This window comes from Lutjanus erythropterus, chromosome 7 (assembly GCF_056507025.1).
Source record: "Lutjanus erythropterus isolate fLutEry1 chromosome 7, fLutEry1.hap2, whole genome shotgun sequence".
NCBI classification, from domain to species: domain Eukaryota; kingdom Metazoa; phylum Chordata; class Actinopteri; order Lutjaniformes; family Lutjanidae; genus Lutjanus; species Lutjanus erythropterus.
In genome coordinates this window covers 32,649,087-32,667,765 of record NC_139323.1, presented here as the reverse complement: position 1 = coordinate 32,667,765, position 18,679 = coordinate 32,649,087, and the positions used below count along the sequence as shown (strand labels likewise).

Here is an 18,679-nt window from a genome sequence, read left to right as displayed (position 1 = left end):
TCTGGTCGAAAGGGGTCGTCTTTTTCTTTTTTCTTTTCTTTTCTTTTCTTTTCCTTTTTTTTTTTTTTTTTTTTTTGGGACAACCCCAAGTCCAAAAAAGCTGAGACATTGTGTAAAATGTAAATAAAAATCTTGAGTTCAATACAGTACAAAGATATTTTATGTTCAAACTTTATTATTTTTTGTAAACATACACTCATTGTGAAATTGATGCCTGCAACACGTTCCAAAAATGTTGGGACTGGGTCACGTTTACCACTGTGATACATCGTCGTGTCTTTTATCAACACTGAGTGATCATTTGGGAACTGAGGGCGCTATTTGTCCAAGTTTTTTCTTGATAACCGAATTCAACAGTCCAGGGTTTCTGTTGTTGTATTTCATGCTTCATAATGAACCCCACATTTTGAATAGGAGACAGGTCTGGACTGCAGGCAGATCAGTGTAGTACCTGAACTCTTTCACTACGAGGCCACAGTTTTCTAACACGTGCGGAATGTGTCTTGGCTTGTTTTGCTGAAACAAGCAGCGACGTCTCTATAAAAGACATCATCTGGATGGCAGCGTATTGCTCCAACACCTGTATGTACCTTTCAGGATCAATTGTGCCTTCATGGGTGTGAAAGTTACATACTGACGGGGCTGATGCAATGCTGGAGAGGTGGGAGGAGGTTCACCACACAGAGAACACAGTCATCAGTTAGATGTCAGCTTTCACTGCATATACAGTGTGATGCGAATACATTTGATGTGTTACTGATATCCAGCATCAACTAAAAGCATTTAATGACTCTAAAATGAGAACAACATTCTCTCTTGTGTCACTGAGTGAATAATAACAGCTGTTGCAGTAATCACATTAACTGTGTGTTTACAGTAAAACAGGGCAAGCTAGCTGAGCTAGCCAGTTAGCTTAACACTTGCAAGGCTAATTTTCTAACAGTCTAATAACTGAAATGAGTCTTTACCAACATTAGACATAGAGCAGTGCAACAGAGAGTGCAACATCATGAACAATTGAGAGAGATTCACATGAGCCTTACAGCGCACTCTGCTCTGCAACAAATGCAAAAACATTGCGACAGGAAGCAGAAACAAACACACACTTTCAAAGTAAGATTTCAAAATAAAAGTCTCTAAAGAAAACATCTGATTCTAACAGTTCAGAACAGAAAATCAATTGTTTTGTGTCTTTCAGTGGGGGGCGGTGGTTTCCGTAGAAGGGCAGGCCACCCCCAAATACAATGTTGTAAATGCAGCAATGAACTGTGTTTACTGACAGTGATTTTGTCAGTATTTCCAAGCACGTGTAGTAAAATTGGTTGTAAGTTGGTTTTTAATACAGTGGCGCCTGAGGGGTCAAATGTCACCAGCATTCAACTTTTTGTTTTTTCAAATTCTCTGAAACTTTTAATAATATTGTGCTCTGGCAAAATCCCTGAAGTCCTTGAAATTGTGTGTTTAGAAACATTCTTTGCCCACACAGTTTTTCACAAAGTGGAGAACCTCTCCCTCTCCTTACTTCTTGACACCTGAGCCTTTTGAGGATGCCCCTTTAATACCCAATTAACCTCTTGACCAGTGAAATGTGTTTTTTTTTTAGCTTTCCTGCAACTTTTCCAGCCTTTTCTTGCTGTTGTCCGAACTTTTTTGAAACGTGTTGCAAACATCAAATTCAGAATGAGTGTATATTTACAAAAAACAATATAGTTTATCAGTCTGAACAGTAAATACCTTGTCTTTGCACTGTATTCAACTGAACAGAGGTCAAAAGGATTTGCAAATCGTTTAATTCCTTTTCTATTTGCGTGTCACCTCAATATCCCAACCTTTTTAGGATGGTTTTATCCCATTTAGAATGCAGATGACTTGTTACCCCATGAGAAGTGTAAAACAGTGACTTTTTGACCTTAGACTGAGCTGAGTCAGTCCAGGATTGATCAGGATTGAATCAGTCTGACCTTTGCTTTATCAAACTATTTTGTGGGACTGGTTGAAAAGGGTCGTTTTTTTGAGTTATCCACTGATTTGAGCCAGTGGATAGCTCATACTCACTTAATTTACTTTTTGCTTTGTTTCTCTACTCTCTCTTTCTCCCTCTGTACATCTATCACTTGACTTTCCACTCCATTAGCCTGTTTTTTGTGCTGACTTTCAATATCTTTCTCCACACTCGACCGTATTCATGCCAGAAATGTTCAAGTTTTCAGCGCAGAGGTCTCGCCTAGATGATTTAGACAGTCATGTGCCACTTCATTTCTCTAATGAAACACAGACTTATGAACGTCTTTCAGGGTTTGACCCACCGAATCTGCTCAGCTGTTAAACTGTGGGAAACAGCAGCCTTTAAAAGTACAACAGAATGGACAGTCTATCATCTTTGAAACCAGAGTGACAAACTACTTGGTGTGCAGCTAAGCTCTAACCAGTCAATAACAAATTTTGGCTTCACTTTTGAAACACACTTTACGGGGTTTTACCTAAACTCAGTATCCTGTTTTAAAAAGGGGGTGTCTGACCCTCCTGTGTTAATTTTGTTTTTCTAAAATATTCTAGCAGTGCTTACATGAAGGGTCATACATCATTTCATCCAGGAAAATCTTAACTTTGTCTGGTTCATTCAAGGCCCCAATTTTACATTTGCTTTGTCTAAGAATTATTATTATTTATCTATTTAGTTATTTATTTATTTAGCTGTAAAATTCGACAAAACCTCAAGAAGTCTCTTTTTTTGGTTTAGATAATTATGCTTAGATGTTTTGGACTTCCAAATGAATTTTTGTCTACTTATAACCTCTCCTAAGCAAGTTAACCATTTATTATAATATCATCTCAGGTATTTTTCAGTGGAAAAAAATTATAAATGTGTGATTGAACTTTAATTTCATCTTATTACAGGTGTAAAATGGATTTTCTTTGTGTCATTAAATCAGGATTTTGTTCAAAAGAAAGATTTGTTTTGAACAGACATAACTGAACAGTTTTCGTCTCTATAACAAATTTATGAGCACGCGCGCACACACACACACACACAAACCTATTGTGACAGTAGTTTGGAGGTCTGGGGAACTCAAATTAAATGTGTTAATTAAACTTTGCCTTTTCCATAACCCAATACTTCTGCTTATGTCCACAAATTTATTTTGTGAAGACTGTTGGAAATACAAACTCACAGGGTAAAAGGAAATGTTCTTGGAAAGTTTGTAGCAATGTAACAAAAACTTAATTTATGCCAATAGTAAATGGTATTTTTTTTAAATTAAATACTAATTTAGTGCTCACCAGAAATTGTATAAATGAAATAACCATTTTAGAAACTAGTATCACTGCCACGTAGCTTCTGGCCACTAATGGCAGTTTTTAATAACCCACTGCAGAACAGAACTGATGGCATACAGGGTTTGCATTAACTTTAAATGAAGGTTTAAAATATGAATATGCTTTTTATTACTTCATCCATTCTGCTTATTGGTCCATTTCTTTATCCATTCCCTCACTGATTCTTGATCAGTTTTTTTTGTCAAGCAGGCTGGATGCTGAGAACTAGTTGAAGCGACAGTCTGTCATCTGAAATGAATGAAATGAGAGAATATTTGTACAGCGTTCATTTTCTTATTTGACATGACATTACTGTAATCTAAGCCCATGTTGCAAAGATGTCTCAATATATTGTTGCATGTTTCCACTAAAGACATTATAATGTTGCCCAGTGGTGTGATGGTTAGCACCAGTTTGAAGTTTAGTTTGAATCCCCCAGCTGGCTGGGGGGCTGGGAGGTTTTGGCCGGGGCAGGGCCTTTCTGTGCAAAGTTTGCATGTTCTCCTCGTGTCTGCGTGGGCTCTCTCTGGATACTCTGGCTTCCTCCTACAGTCCAACAACATGCAGCATAATAAGTTAATTGATAACTCTAATTTGCCCATAGGTTTGAATGTGAGAGTGGATGGTTGTCTGTCTCTTTGTATCAGCCCTGTGATAAACTGGCGACTTGTCCAGGGTGTAGCCCGCTTCTTACCCAATGTCAGGTGGGATAGGCTCCAGCCCCCGCGTCCCATCAGGATAAGCGGTTACGAACAATGGATGGACAGAGATATTATAACTAGCAACTAGCTTTCCTCACGAAATGAAGGCACCCTTTGGACTGTTCCTTCCTCTCTGCCATGACTCAGCATAGTTGCATGAGTTTGACGTTGTTTTGCAGTGTGCAACTGTCAGAAAAACCTGCCTGCATTGTTCATAGGATTTGATAAGCTCGTAGGCATACAATTTTGATGGATATGACAGTTTGAAACCGGTTCTCAACAGTTCCAGTGTTCAATTTCATCCCTATCCCTGACAGTGTTTTGTCCCAGCAACAGAAGAAGATGTCCTACAATCCCATAAGTTTGCAGTTATGAACTTTTTCATGTAACAAATTTTTGGAGTAGATCTATGACTGAAATGTCCAAGCTCTGTAAAATATCCATACATGATGGTGATACATAGTATATGGTTCTGGGACAGTGCTAATTAAACCTACTTGCTTCCCCCGACATGAGCCAGAGTAGGGCCAGCTGTCCCCAGGCCGAGCCCACACATTAGCTTACCAGATCACAGTCTCAAGCCACAGGGCCCAGAGCCCTGCTGGTTATCTGTTTTATCAGCCGGTTAATTGCATTCACACGGCGTTCCTGGTCAAAAACAGACACTGATTAGACATCTAGAATCGAGACCAACTGGGCTCTGAGTGCTGAGGACAACCACAGAGAACCACAGCTTTGATTACACAGACATGCAAAGTAATGCCAGCACACAGTGTGACCGTATGGCATCATTAAAAATTAATGAGGTAACCATTAGCTATGGAAACAAGACTGGCATTTAGAATAACTTGGACAACAACAATGGCTGTGGGAAATGAACAACAAAGGCAGCTTAGGTAACATAAGGGCACAGAAATCCTCAAATTTGACTGTGAGGTGCAGATATTCTGAAACAAGCTCTGTGAGTCTAGACGGCACATTTTAAAAATGACAACCTCATGTTGTTTTTTAAATTGAAAATAGCCAATACAAACCTGCAGAAGAAATGGAAAGCCTTATCTGAAAGGAATTACAACTGTGCCGCATGAAATTTTTGCTCAGCAGCAGATTGTTAGTGACTGTGGCCTGTTATGTTTGACTTAGTATGACCAGCTGGCCTGTTCACGCTGGGAGGTCCCACACCAAAGAGAGGCTTTGCTTTTCTGTAAATATCTCTTTTTTTTTTAATAACATGACAAAATTACCTCTAATCAAGTACACTGTTGTTTGAATCATATAAAATTCCATTAGGAGGAGAAAATCTTAGTAACAAACTGTTGCATCCTAACAATTAATTGTGGTTAAGTATTTAACCAATTACAAACTTTTGGGTGGGTTATTGTGTACCATTTCTCTCTCTCTCTCTCTCTCTCTCTCTCTCTCTCTCTCTCTCTCTCTCTCTCTCTCTCTCTCTACATGTGTATATATGTATATATATATATATATATATATATATATATATATATATATATATATATATATGTATATGTATATATATATATATATGTATATGTATATATATATATATATATGTATATGTATATATATATATATATATGTATATGTATATATATATATACATGTATATATATATATATATATATATATATATATATATATATATATATATATTTACATATTGTATGAGGAATCGTAAAGTTAATGTCAAATTCCCTCCAAAATATGAGGTTGTTATTAAATTCCCAACATGAATAGTGAATGAAGACCTGCACTTTCTGTATGCTGTCTTCATGTTTGGATATGTCAACCTTTCTTATAACATCTTGGTACAATTTTAGGCTCTGCTCATATAATTTTGGGTTTTGTTGCATCAAAATGATTCGCTCCTTGATGTCCAGTTCAGCTATTTCTTCTTCTTGTTTGAGGGAGCTACATCCAGTCACATCCGGACGGCAAAAAGTTAAAATATTTTAGATTTGGATGGCAATGCTGTCTACCGTTACCGTCGACAGTATTGTTTGCCAGCCTCATATTTAATTTCACTGTCCTTCTCTCGTCCACTGAAATAAAATCTGGTTCGCCGTCTACTTTCTAAATCTGTGTGAATGCAACAAAAACCCCCACCGATTCAGCACCATGGACAGAGCCAGCAGTTACTCATTTAACAACTGTAGGGAGAGTGTATTTTTTAAGTAATGGGTGTTTGTTTTCAGATGAAAGAGCTGGCAGACAAATGGGCTTTTGGTCCATTGGGACGTGTTTTTTGGGGATAACGGGCCATCGGAAAAATGTGCAGCCCGGCTTAATCCTGTGTTAAACATCACACGTTATGAGCGCACTTTGATGTCACAAAACTCAAGATGGCTGCAGCACCTGCTCCTGTCATTAAGATCATAATTAGTTTCACCTGTATTAAATCTAAGTCACTGTTACAGTGTCAGACACAGTAGGGAGTATTCTGTTAACTGATTTATTCATAGAAACAGGGAAGTCAAAGCTTAATATGAACATATTCACTACTTTTACTACTACTTAAAATGACTGTTACAGTTGATGCTATGATCTGACATCACAGGCGATGTCACAGTAGATTGATCTCCGAAGCCTTTTCTCAAGAGCCCTTGATAAAGTTGTAAATCTGCAGCAGTCAGGCTGTCAGCGGTGAAGGAAGCCAGACGCCGTCTAACCTCTTGGTGTTTTATTACCTCTGTGTCTGTGTGTGTGTGTGGGAGGGGACAGACTGTTTGACAGGCAGAGAGCAGCCAGTGTAATCACAGCTGGAGGAAGAGGAATAAAGACTTCCTTTATCTCATCTGTTCTATCTTTAGTTTCCTCTCCGTCTCACTTCCCCCCTTTTCCTTTTCAAACCCTCTTTCTCTTCCCCCGTCTCTTCCTCACCTCTTTCTGTCCCTCGGTGAGTATATTGAAAGGCTAGAAGATAAAGGAAGACTCCAGCTGCCTGCTAAGAACCTGTATTACCATGTGTATGTGTGGGAATTAGATGGTAATAGCGAAACTTCCCCCTGGCAGGCCAGAGTCTGCAGTTATCATGAGGAATTTCAGTGTTGGGCCATTTTTCTTCATCCTCCTTAACTCCCTTGCTCAGTTTGAATAAATCCTGCTCTGCTGTCTTCTGTAATTGGCTTCGACTGCAGTAAACACGATCAGGATTCACTGTACACAGATGGATTGTTGTTTCTCATTCTGTACAGTAAACACAGTAGTGAGAGGCTAAACAGTGTTTGAATATGCAGCAAAACTGCTTACGGTGTGTTGGATTTGCACATGAGCACTCATTTCGGATTCAGCGCTCGTCCTCACTTTTTGTCTCTCAAAATGAAAATTGATCACTATGGATCTTTTTCATCCATCCATCCATCAATCCATCCATCATCCAAGTTAATTTCATCCTGGATGAAGTGTCCGAAGATAACCAACTTTGAAAAATGATGAATGGACTCTTTGCTTCCCAATACCCACACACAAAAAAAGATTGCAAATGCGGCGCCTCTCCGTAATCTTCATTCACTGAACTCCTCAAACACCCATATTTTCCCGCCCTATTAAACATCCCTTATGACATTTTTTTTCATAAGCCACAACCCTTTCCAGCTCGGTCATCCATTTTTTTTTTTTTTGAGGAGACACTTCAGGCAACGTGCAGCTCTTGAGAATAATTTGCCATCCAATCTTCATAGCTGTTTGGGCATTTTTGAAATTACAGTGATTGGCTCAAGGGGTTGCTATAATTACAGGTCACAAAAGGTGACATATTTCGGTCCAAAAAACTCTGTTTGGGCCAGAGGGGGGGAAATGTTCACTGCTAGCTTGCTGCTTCCTTGACTCTTTATATATTTTGGCTGCTCCTGCAAAGTGCTGTTAAAGCCGCATGACAAGATTTGTGACCACCAGCAGGCAGAAATACTCTTGATATAATTTGATAGATGGAAGGATACAGGGACTGGCGGGTGGACTTTACTGGCCCCAAATTGGGAAATTCGTGTGTTGCAGCAGCAGGTTATGCATTTACCTTCCTGGTTCCAGACCTCTTTGCCACCCACAGATGCTGGACTCTGCTGTGGCTCATAAGCCGACACTCAGCTTGATTGAGCATTTTTGCTGAAAACTGCTGCTTATAGAATGATATTGGGGGATTGATGAGAGAGTTGAGACCCAGTCTGTGCTTCAATAAGTGAGATAAATGAGGCTTAAAGTTTGGTAGAGCTGCTAAGTTGGGTGTTGATTCTCTGTGGGTGCAGCATTGCATTTCTGCCAGTACAGTATGCTTCATGGAACTCCTTGTTGGACAGTCAAACAGCTTCAGAGACGCCTTCCCTGCACACCTTCCCAGCATCATCGAGCCCTGATTTGTCACATAGTGTTTACTGAAAACATAGGGATATCTCCCACAGTCAAAACAATATTTCCAAATCTCTACCAGTGGACACATTTCTACCATTGCACAGTAAGTCCTGTCACATCTGCCAGTACTGTTGACTGCAACACTGTGAATGTCTTCTAGTCGGCCGTCTGAAAGTGTGCCTTGTTAGCCAGTGTTGGCAGTTAGGCATTACTTAGTAATGGGTTACTGTAATATTATCACTTTTCCCACCAACAGGTCATGTAAGGCAGTATTTCTCAAACTTTTTACACCATGTTCTACTTAGGAAAGTATTGAACTGTTCAAGTACCACCTTACTCTTTTGTGCTAGCAGGACAATTCACCGGCGCTAATTAAGTAGCCATTAGCACTTGTGCTCAGTTCACTGTTGTCCAATTCATTTTCAACATGGCTTGCTTGAAATATTCTGCCTCTGATTGTAATAGTTCCTGGTTGGAGCCAGCATTACTCTGCTTTTGAAGCATTCATTTTCAGTGACTTCATTTTAGCTCCGCTTACTATTTTACCCTCCCAGTTTAGCTCGTTACTACCGATAATCAGGCCGATATCGAACCAAAAATACAGGAAAGACCTTTTTAAACTGCATTTCAGTGATATAATTTTTTTATGTATTGTCTTTGAATTTTTTTAATCATTTTTTTAGTATGTCATGTTTTTAAATTAATTAATTTCATAAAAAAATATATGTATATGTGTATATATATATATATATATATATATATATATATATATGGCTGTCCTCTGTGTACCACTAGAGAAAGCTTGCGTACCACTGGTGGTACACACACCACAGTTTGAGAATGTAGGATGTAAGGGATTACAATTTTCAAAACAATAGTTTACCGATGATTAGAGAGGCTGTTTTCAGTTTAATTTCCATGTATCTGCAGAAATGTTACTACAGCAAATAATGTAGGGAGCTCTAGCAGCAAAACTAGACACTGTAATTATAAACTTGACAGGGCAGAAGAAACTCTTAAATGATTATGCTGCCGTCTCATCGTGCTTAAAGGCACACATAGCCTCTCTCAGTGAGGAAATGCACACTCTTTCCCATCTGCTATTAACTGGAATGTTAGTTTTTACGATTACCTGCGGTTTTAACTGCGATCTGCACATCACTAAGACTTTTGTAACCACTTCAGCCGACAGATAACAAAAGAAGCTTTCTAGTAACAAGGTTCAAAAAGTAATAAATGAAGTAACATTATTACTTTTTAAAGGCATAATAAATAAAAGTAACTTATTACACTCCCCAGGTAAGTTGCCCAACACTGCTGTTAGTCTCCCATCTCTCTATGATGGCTGTTTTTTCAGTCTGTCTTCAAGTGTGACTGTTTGCAAAAACTATTAACACTTTTGATTTATACCTTACAAACCACTTCTGCTAATATAACCAGGACTTTAGTGAGACTTTCACATTGGAAGCAGTCTTTTCTTTTCATGCTTTTTTTTCTTTTCATTCCATATTTGAGGCTAAATACTTATTGCACTGAAATGACTGTCCTGATACCGTGGAAGGCTCGGCTTATGTGCAATACTTTTATAGAAGTGTTTATTGGTTAATCTGCCACTGTTATATGAACTGGTGGGTGAGAATAGTAAAATCGACTGTTTTTTGTGGGATAATGTTGGAGATGACTGCTCAAATTATGTATTTGAGAATGAGTTTTCTTCTCCATCTGTGTTGTTTCTTATTCAGCTGCCACTGACAGTCTGTTTATGTCTGTCTTCCTTTTCAGTTTCTCTATAATTGAGAACAGCTCCTGTGTCCACAGTGCTGGAAAGCCAAACATGCCACTATTTCTCCTCTCTGTTAGTTTGACTGCTGAATCATCTTATTCACTCTTCCGGTTACTGAACCTTCCCTGTTTCCCTGACAAGACTCACTGTTTCAAAGCTAAAGCAACAATCCTGTTTAACATCCTTTACAGGCTGAGTGTCATTTCAGGTGTCTGCAAGTAGCTCCTGTGAAGAAAAGGTGACTGATGTGTCTCTTTTAAGACACACTTCAAGAAAAAGTCAGCTAGTTTTATGTGATCTTACATATTTCTGAGGACTCTTTGCCAACAAGTTCTCTCTTGCTCACACACACACAGACACACACACACTGCTACAAGACACTTCTGACTTGCTTTTTATTGTGCAACAGCACCAAACAACTTGTCAGCTTGGATAATTTCCTCTCATTAACCTAAAAGATCCAGCTCAGACAGGCCATCAGTCATATATTCCCCTCATGGGGAGTGTGTCTGGGTGTTTGTGCATCATTGTCTGCGTGTCACCAGACGCTGCTTAAGGAGAGACAGATGGTGAAGTCTTTTGGCAAAGATTCCTTGAAGCGGGTTCAGGTTCAATTTAATCAGGTGTCGACTTGTTGGCCGACCCCATCCGGCGTCGCGCCTCCAGTCACTTTGAAGCACCTTGCGTGCTGTTAGTGATATGACAGTTTGGTTTGTTTGGACTCAGTCAGCAACCTAATTGTTCAGACTTGGCAGCCATGAAACTGTTTTCAAAAATGCTTAATATCCAGCAAACAGTTGCTGCAGATCTGACTCGTGCCAGCTGGAGAAAACAGGAAAGCAAAGGTGACGCCAGCAGAAATCTCAGTTTTTGTAGAGCCAATCTTGTATAAAGCAAGCAATGCACATTTCTTTTATGAAGTGCATTAAAAACTTACCAGGCAGCTAACATTACCACTTCAATATTAAAAGGCAATTGTGGCATTATGAATTAACTATAAAATATTAAACATTTACAGCCATGTTGTTCTATCACCATGATTCTTGTTGTTTTAACTCTGTTGCTGCCTGTTGAATAAGAATTAGGTTGGATTGCACTGGATTGCACTTAATTGCCAGAATTCTTTGACATTTGTTTGCATCACAAAGTGAGTTCTGTGTCTTGTGACAAAAACAACAACAAAACAAAGGAACAAAAGGACATATTATTGTCAACATATGGCTAAATGGCATTCAATTTATTTGCCTCCATTCCTTTGATGCTGTACTTAGAAGGGTTTTCATGGAATACTATCAAAACCACAAGTCACCACTGTGCATCATGTAAGAGTAATCATTCATTTGTGGTCAGCCATGCTAAATAAACAGAATTTAAGGTAAGGAAAGACTCCTGATGTCTTTTTAACAAAGCAGCATTGCGACTGCAGTCACAATATCTCCAGCTCATATGAGTTTGTTGTGGATTCAGTCCAATCAGATCGATCGCAGCTCATTTGTAGAGCCAAACAAGGCTTTCCTCCTCTCCAGGTTGGTCTTGCCTACTTTAGCTTCGTACTGGCTGTATTTGTGACCCTTTTGACAAAAATTGATCTTAATTGGGTGAAAAAAAACCATATTCCTCCAGCAACTACTCACTACTTTATTAAAATGCAGTTGTCTAGCATCCTCTCTGGAGGACAGTCTAGCTTTATGTTTTGATGTACCATCAATGTCAGGGTATAAAGAGCAAGAAAGTTAATGTATCAGAAGATAGGGTCAATGCATGGGTAAAAAAACACAGGATGTTCATGTCCTGTGTGAAACCAAAAGTCAAGTTGACTTCTTTTTAACGTCTTAGATGACATTACTTTACCAAACTTATGTTATGTATGTTCACTTATATAATTAATGTTGTTATTTTATTTTAAGTTTATTTTGTTGCAGTACTCATGTTTGTTCAGGAGAGCAAAGAGAAAGACACTTTTAAAAATCTCTCCATGTTTATCTCTCAGTACTTCTGTAGCTTCTAATTGAAGCTCTGTGATTCGGAGTGTAGTTTCTCACCTGCATTGCTGTACTTTCAGGTGCCTGTTTCGTTTAACTGTTTCATGTTCTCTTACAGCTGGTAGGTGTCTTGTTAAGCTACTGCTAAAGAAAACCCAGCAGTTCCTGATTTTGCTGCTTCATAATAAAGACTATTAAATGATAAAATAATGGTTTTACAGCTGCTCAACTCAAGCTAAGCTTGTCTGTTGAAATATTATAATGCTGTGCTGGGCTGACATGCCGAGTCAAACTGAGTCAAATGAGGCCAGCACATATGTATGGAAAAAGGTTAATAGTGTGTGTGTCCATTGAACACTGACAGTACATAGTAGAAAATTAAAATCTCATTGTCGACTTTGGAACAACGGGGTGTTTTAGATAACTTTGGTTCTTCCGCGCTGTCAGATGTCGCTACCTTGGATTTCATATTTACCCTCAAACACCAAATGTTGCTGATGCTTCATGTCAGCTGGAGTGTGATTAAGGCACCACATCTGCATAAAAACAAGTATTTTGGACTGGTTGAATGATGGGAGAGGCCACAATGTGTGACTGGTTACCAGAGCCTTGAAACAATTAGGATGCCTGATAGCGTTAGATGAAGGCAAACTCAGTCCCCAAGCTCATTATTGTTGGAGTGAAGCGTTTCAGAGCTGCTGATCTGTATTCTCAGCACCGCTCATTCCACACTGGTGCAACTAATCAGCAATTCTACATTTCAAATTCAGATTCTTGTTTTGATGATGACTTGTTCTCCAAGGCATATTATTGATGCCGTTGCTTGTCCTGATTATAGTTATTTATTCATTAGTCATTTCTTGTCATCTGTGTATTTGCAACCTCAACGCTGTAACTTTTTGAGAAGTTTTGGAAACTGATATTGTAGTTTTTATTGTAGTTTTCCTTAACTTACTTAAATCATCCAAACAAAGTTTATTTCTGTCAAGGCAGCAATGAGCTTCTGTCATTTTTCTGGCTACTTGTTAAATGTTTTAGTTGCTCCGGGTCACTAAATATTGATTTAATCTCTCTCTGTCTCTCCTCTTTCTGCTACTAGCCTTCAGAAGAGGCCTCCCTGCTGATGTCCAGCCCCAGGATGCTGCTCCCTGCCTCGGGCGCGCTGCCACCAGGTGCCCCCCTGTCTGTCCACCACCAGATCCAGCTGCTCCAACAGCAGCTCCAGCAGCAACAGCAGCAGACACAAGTGGCTGTGGCACAGGTGAGTCTCTCTCGCACACCAAAACACTCCAAAGGTTGTTGTGCACAAAGGTCAAAGGCATACTCACCTGTGATTGGCCATTTTAAGAATCTATCATCTAAAATTTATAACGTATGAAGAATCGTTTTACAAACCCCAATCCAAAAAAGTTTGGACATTGCGTGAAATGTAAAATAAAACCAGAATGCAATGATTTGCAAGAATCTTTCAACCTTTATTCAGTTGTACGGTGCAAAGACAAGATATTTAATGTCTACACTGATTTTATATTTTTTACTTTTTACTTTATTGTTTGCAACACATTTCAGAAAAGTTGGGACAGCAGCATTTTAAGTTGCTGTCTCTTTTTACAACACTCAGTAAACATTTGGGAACTGAACTTATTGGTTGAAGTTCTGCAAGTGAAATTCTTTCCTCTCCTTATTTGATATATGACTTCAAGTGCTCAACAGTCCAGCTTCTCCGTTGTTGTGTTTCATAATGCGCAAAATACAACGGGAGACAGATCTGGACTGCAAGAAGGTCAGACTTGTACTCAAACCCTTTTACTAATGCCCTAACAAAGACATTGTCTGGAGGTTGCGTGTATGCACCTTTGAGCATTGATGGGGCCTTCACAGATGTGACAGTTAGCCATTCCATGGGCTTCAACAACCCCCCATACCATCATGCTGAATAAACTGAATACAAGTCAAAGTATTAGCAAATCATTGCATTTTGTTTTTAGCAACATTTTACACAGCATCCAAACTTTTTTGTGTTTGGGGTTGTATTTGTGATCACTGTGAAGTGACCGCACTCTAAGTGGAGTAATCAACTTTAAACATTCCCCCTTTACATCTTCATGTTGTCAAAGTCTGCCAAATACCAGTTTAAATAATCTGTTTTTAAGAACTGTTGAGGCCTCTGGAGGGATGTTCAACACTTATTTTCTGCTCTGCCTTTATAGCTTGTATGACAGTATCAGAGCTGCATTTCATTCCATCACTTACTTTGCAAATTCTGTTCCCACTGACACTACAATACAGATCTTTCAAATACCTGCACGTAGTGTGACGGCCATTACCATAACAAGTGGTACTTGGGACTCGAGTGTATGTTGCCGTGGGAACTGTTGCACTGTCTGGTGTTCTTATTCTCTGTAATTAGACGGCTTAATCTGAAGTCACTAGAACAATGACAGCAGTGTTGGTGACTCATTCATGTGTACTCTGTCTCTTTGGCACCTTAAGTTCATCGTGGCAACAGTTGTTGGTAACAGAGGCAAATTATTAACAAATAAAAAGGCAAAAAGATGAGAAACTCAGAAATCATTGCAGCGCAAATTAAATAAAGTAACTGGATTTGTTGATGTTTACTGGTGGTGTTACAGACGAACAGAATTTGTTGTCCACAAGGTAGAAATTTGCTAACACAGTGTGTGCAGTTTCCATGCCTCAAGAACATAAATACACCCACACAAGTATATATACGGGATAGAAAGCATGCATATACAGTAAATCCTCACATATGGACTTCGCACACATATACAGCATAAATAGACGATGGGAAAAGAGAGTATATTTTTGTAATGAGCAGGGCAATGCGCCCAGAGCTCCTACAGCAGATGGAGCGACACTCTGCTTGTTTCACATGCATATTTCTATTTTCATATCTTCTCTGTAAATGATAATTCAACATGAGGACGTATATATGTATATAATGTAAGCATAAACAAATTCATCTTGTTTTCATATCAACACGCACCGCATACAGGTGTTGAACACTGATGGTGACAAACTCTTGACTCTGAGAGAAAAAATGATTGAATGACACCCTTGGTTGGACACAGATATCCCCATTAGCACCAGATCTACCTGTTGCATTACTGGGTGTATGAGCTCCTTGTGAACTGTGGACATGCACTTTAGTGAAACAGCAGATGTTACATAGCATCAGGATGGCTCATATATTTCTTCTCACTTAAAGCAGCATTATGTAAGATTTGGGTTTTTAAACTTTTAAACAAGCATTAGAAGTAGATAAGAGTGTGAAGAAAGAAGCGATCAAGCAACAGCCAGCCTCACAGTGTCTGTAAGGGCTGCAGTGTAAAGAAACAGGGGCTGACACGTTGTGAGTGATAAGACCCGATCAAGAAGCACTCTGGGTGTCTGTATCATTGTTTCCAGAAGTCAACCCATCCAGACAGAAACGCAGCCCCGGAGTTTTAAACCTGAAACAGGGTCAGCAGAATTTACAAACAGTTCTGTGTTAGCTGGTGTGAAAGACCAAAACGTGGACACTATTTGGAAAATGTAGCAAAACCTATACATTTTAAAATTTTAATCATAGTAATGGGGATGTAGCCTGAAAATCTCCTCCTCCAAAGCTCCCCGTGCTGAAAGTGTGAACACCAACACTTCCCAGGGGCTATGATGAACTCAATAACTAGCTAGCAACAGTTAGCGCATTCCGATAACTGCAAATCACTGAATTTTGAGGCAATGCAGCTGAGGACAACAAAAGGAAAATCCAGAAAACATTTTCTGCATAAAATATGATCTAGTTTTACCAAAATTATTGACATAGTTTGTGATGTATGACTTTGTGCTATAATGTGTTACGCACTTCTGTGAGTGAATTCAGTACATTAAAGTGCCCATGTACCTTTCAGTTATAGGGTTACCTTCATCCTATCTTCACCCTTCTTCACCCTATCATCATCCATCCATCTTGTATCTATATCCACTCATGCCACTCACACTAGCTGTGAAAACAGAAACGTGATCAATTGGAAGTGCTCAAGGATGATTGACAGAGTGAAAGAGATCAACACCCGCCTGCAATCCAATCTGGATTTGGGAAAAAAAAAAGTTAATACTGAGTGCACCCAGCATCAGACATCAATCACCCAGCTTGAGTGGCTGCAGTGGGAGAAGCGACTAGTGACAGCAGTGGCTTCGAGCTTATGAGCTAGATGAACACACATACACCCACACACACATACGCAGTTTGTTAACCTGCTCGCAAAGGCCGTGAGACTTGAAACTGCAATTTTGCAACTCAACACAGCTTCTTTTCCCACATTTTTCCGCCTCCACAAACTCTTGACCCAGAAGTGTCCCACATGGTTAAAGTCTAGTGGCTCCCAGAGACGGAAACAGCGATCCTGATGAAACCGCCTGTTCACGCTGAACTCGCCGGTTCCCTCGTCACGACCCAAACAACGTCCGACAGTCGCTCCAGCTGACAGCTCACACATTCAGCTTGAGCGTGCCCAGACGTGAATGCCGTTAATTATAACTCGATGAAGCCAGAGGTCGCTGCCCCGCCGACAGAGATGCTGGTGTAGATTTTTAAAACTGTTTGGGCACACGAAGGATGTATTTTACCTAGTGTGGAATATTTTCAGATAAATATGTGCTACCCAGAAGTGGTTCTTTCTGACCTTGGTTCTTTTGCCATTTAACAAGGTTTCCCCCAGTGGTCCTGACTCGTCTGAGCTGTTGTAACGGTTGGTTTCCGCACGGCATCTAAATTAGTTTCCACTGACTCCTCGGTTTGTTTCTCTTAAGACTTGTTTGTCGTGTGTAGAGGTTTTCAAAGTGGGAGGCAGGACTCCCCAGGGGGGCTGCAGACAGTTTCAGGGGAGGCGCAGTGAACGAAAGAGGAAAAAAAAATATTAGTTATTACATGAGTTATCAAAAGGAGGTCGCATAAAATAGTCTAAATGTGTGATGTTGCAAAGAGTTACAGAGTAGGATTTATCGATATTGTGATATGTGACTAGATATTGTCTTAGATTTTGGATATTGTTGTATTATGATATGGTATGAATATTGTCTTTTCTGGTTCAAAAGGCTGTGTATATTGAGATATTATATATGGCAGCATAGCCTAAAAATATTGAGACATTATTTATAACCCATATTGCCCAGCCCTAATACAGAGTGCAGAGACTTTTCCCTACTTTCCCAGAGTTGGAAACTAATATACTAAAACAGGGATACTGAGCTTGCTTTGCCAAGATAAAGGGGGCCACTTGTTGAACAAATATTAATAATAATACTAATGTTATTCATCATATTAAATGAATAAACATTTAAAGGCCCATAACTCATCTTTCTTAGAAATTCTTTATATTCAGTTGAACTGATTTATTAACTTAACTAATTAACTCAATTAACTTGGTGGATTCACAGGTAAATCAGATGTTTTACTGCATTTAATGACTGCAAATGCTTTGGTAACATTTGAAAGAGTTTATACAACATTAAACAGCTGGAATATCTTCCATTGTGCAATTTCTGAGATGCTGGAATGATTCATAAATATAAACAGCTCTAACCAGGGACAGAATGAAGAGCGTACTTAAACTCTTGTAGTGTGAACTGCATAGAGAGCACTGTCTGATCCTGCTGCTCAGCCTGAAGGCCATCGCACAAATATCAGCCTGCTCTCTGTTACGAAGAGCCTCGTTTATCCAGTCATACAGAACTGACATATCTGTCCCTCCTGGGAAAGACAGTGTGTCGATTTATTTTCATTGCAAATTAGAAAATTTGTCAGAGGATCTCTCTGTTCCCTACTGAGAGCCAGATTTGGCTCGCGTGCCACAAGTCAAGCATCACCATCCTGTAGGCATCCAATAATCAAGGACTCCCATTCTCCCATTGTCTATCATCAAGGCCTGTAATAGTAGTTCTGGACAATTTGAGTAATCAATTAGTCGATCAGATGAAAGTCTGTAAGTCTGTTGTTCCCAACCTGAGGGTCAGAAACCCAAGAGGCTCACAAGATAAATCTGAAACCCTGAAAGATAAATTATGTTGTAGGAAAGAAAGAAAGAAAGGAATAAAAGATTGCCTCTGAAAACATTTTTTTATGTGAAATGCTGGATGCTGCCACCTCTTGGGGCCTCTAACAGTTATTCAAATGGAAAAAAATCTGAGAAAATTCCAGTCACACCAGCAGCAGTTTTAGTCCTTTATCAAATTAAAATGCCAACGGTTCACTGGTCTCTGCCTTTGAAAAGTGAGGATTTGCTACACTTCTGTATTATGTAATATTATAAATTAAATGTATTTTCGTGTTGAACAGACAAAACAAGATATTTGAGACATCACCTTGGCCTGTGGGATATTCTTTGTTTGTAATAAATCTTTAACCAAAACTAAACAACATTAACGACAAGTGTTTTGAAGTGACCTTTTTTTTTTTATTTGATTGGTGTTAAATATTTGTGAGTTAGTTTCCTTTGCACATTAAGTCAAATTTGAACTAATTGCTTGGA

At 39.2% G+C, this 18,679-nt stretch overlaps 1 protein-coding gene across 2 annotated transcripts in view; it reads left to right on the top strand.

Moving 5' to 3' along the window:
• Positions 1 to 18,679, top strand: part of LOC146324268 (carboxyl-terminal PDZ ligand of neuronal nitric oxide synthase protein-like) — a 286,524-nt gene that overhangs the window by 199,176 nt on the left and 68,669 nt on the right. For both annotated transcript variants that reach the window (XM_084723578.1, XM_084723576.1), the window contains exon 8: positions 13,246 to 13,407. In XM_084723578.1, the coding sequence (XP_084579704.1) occupies positions 13,246 to 13,407 (162 nt within the window). The remainder of the gene's footprint in view (positions 1 to 13,245; positions 13,408 to 18,679) is intronic.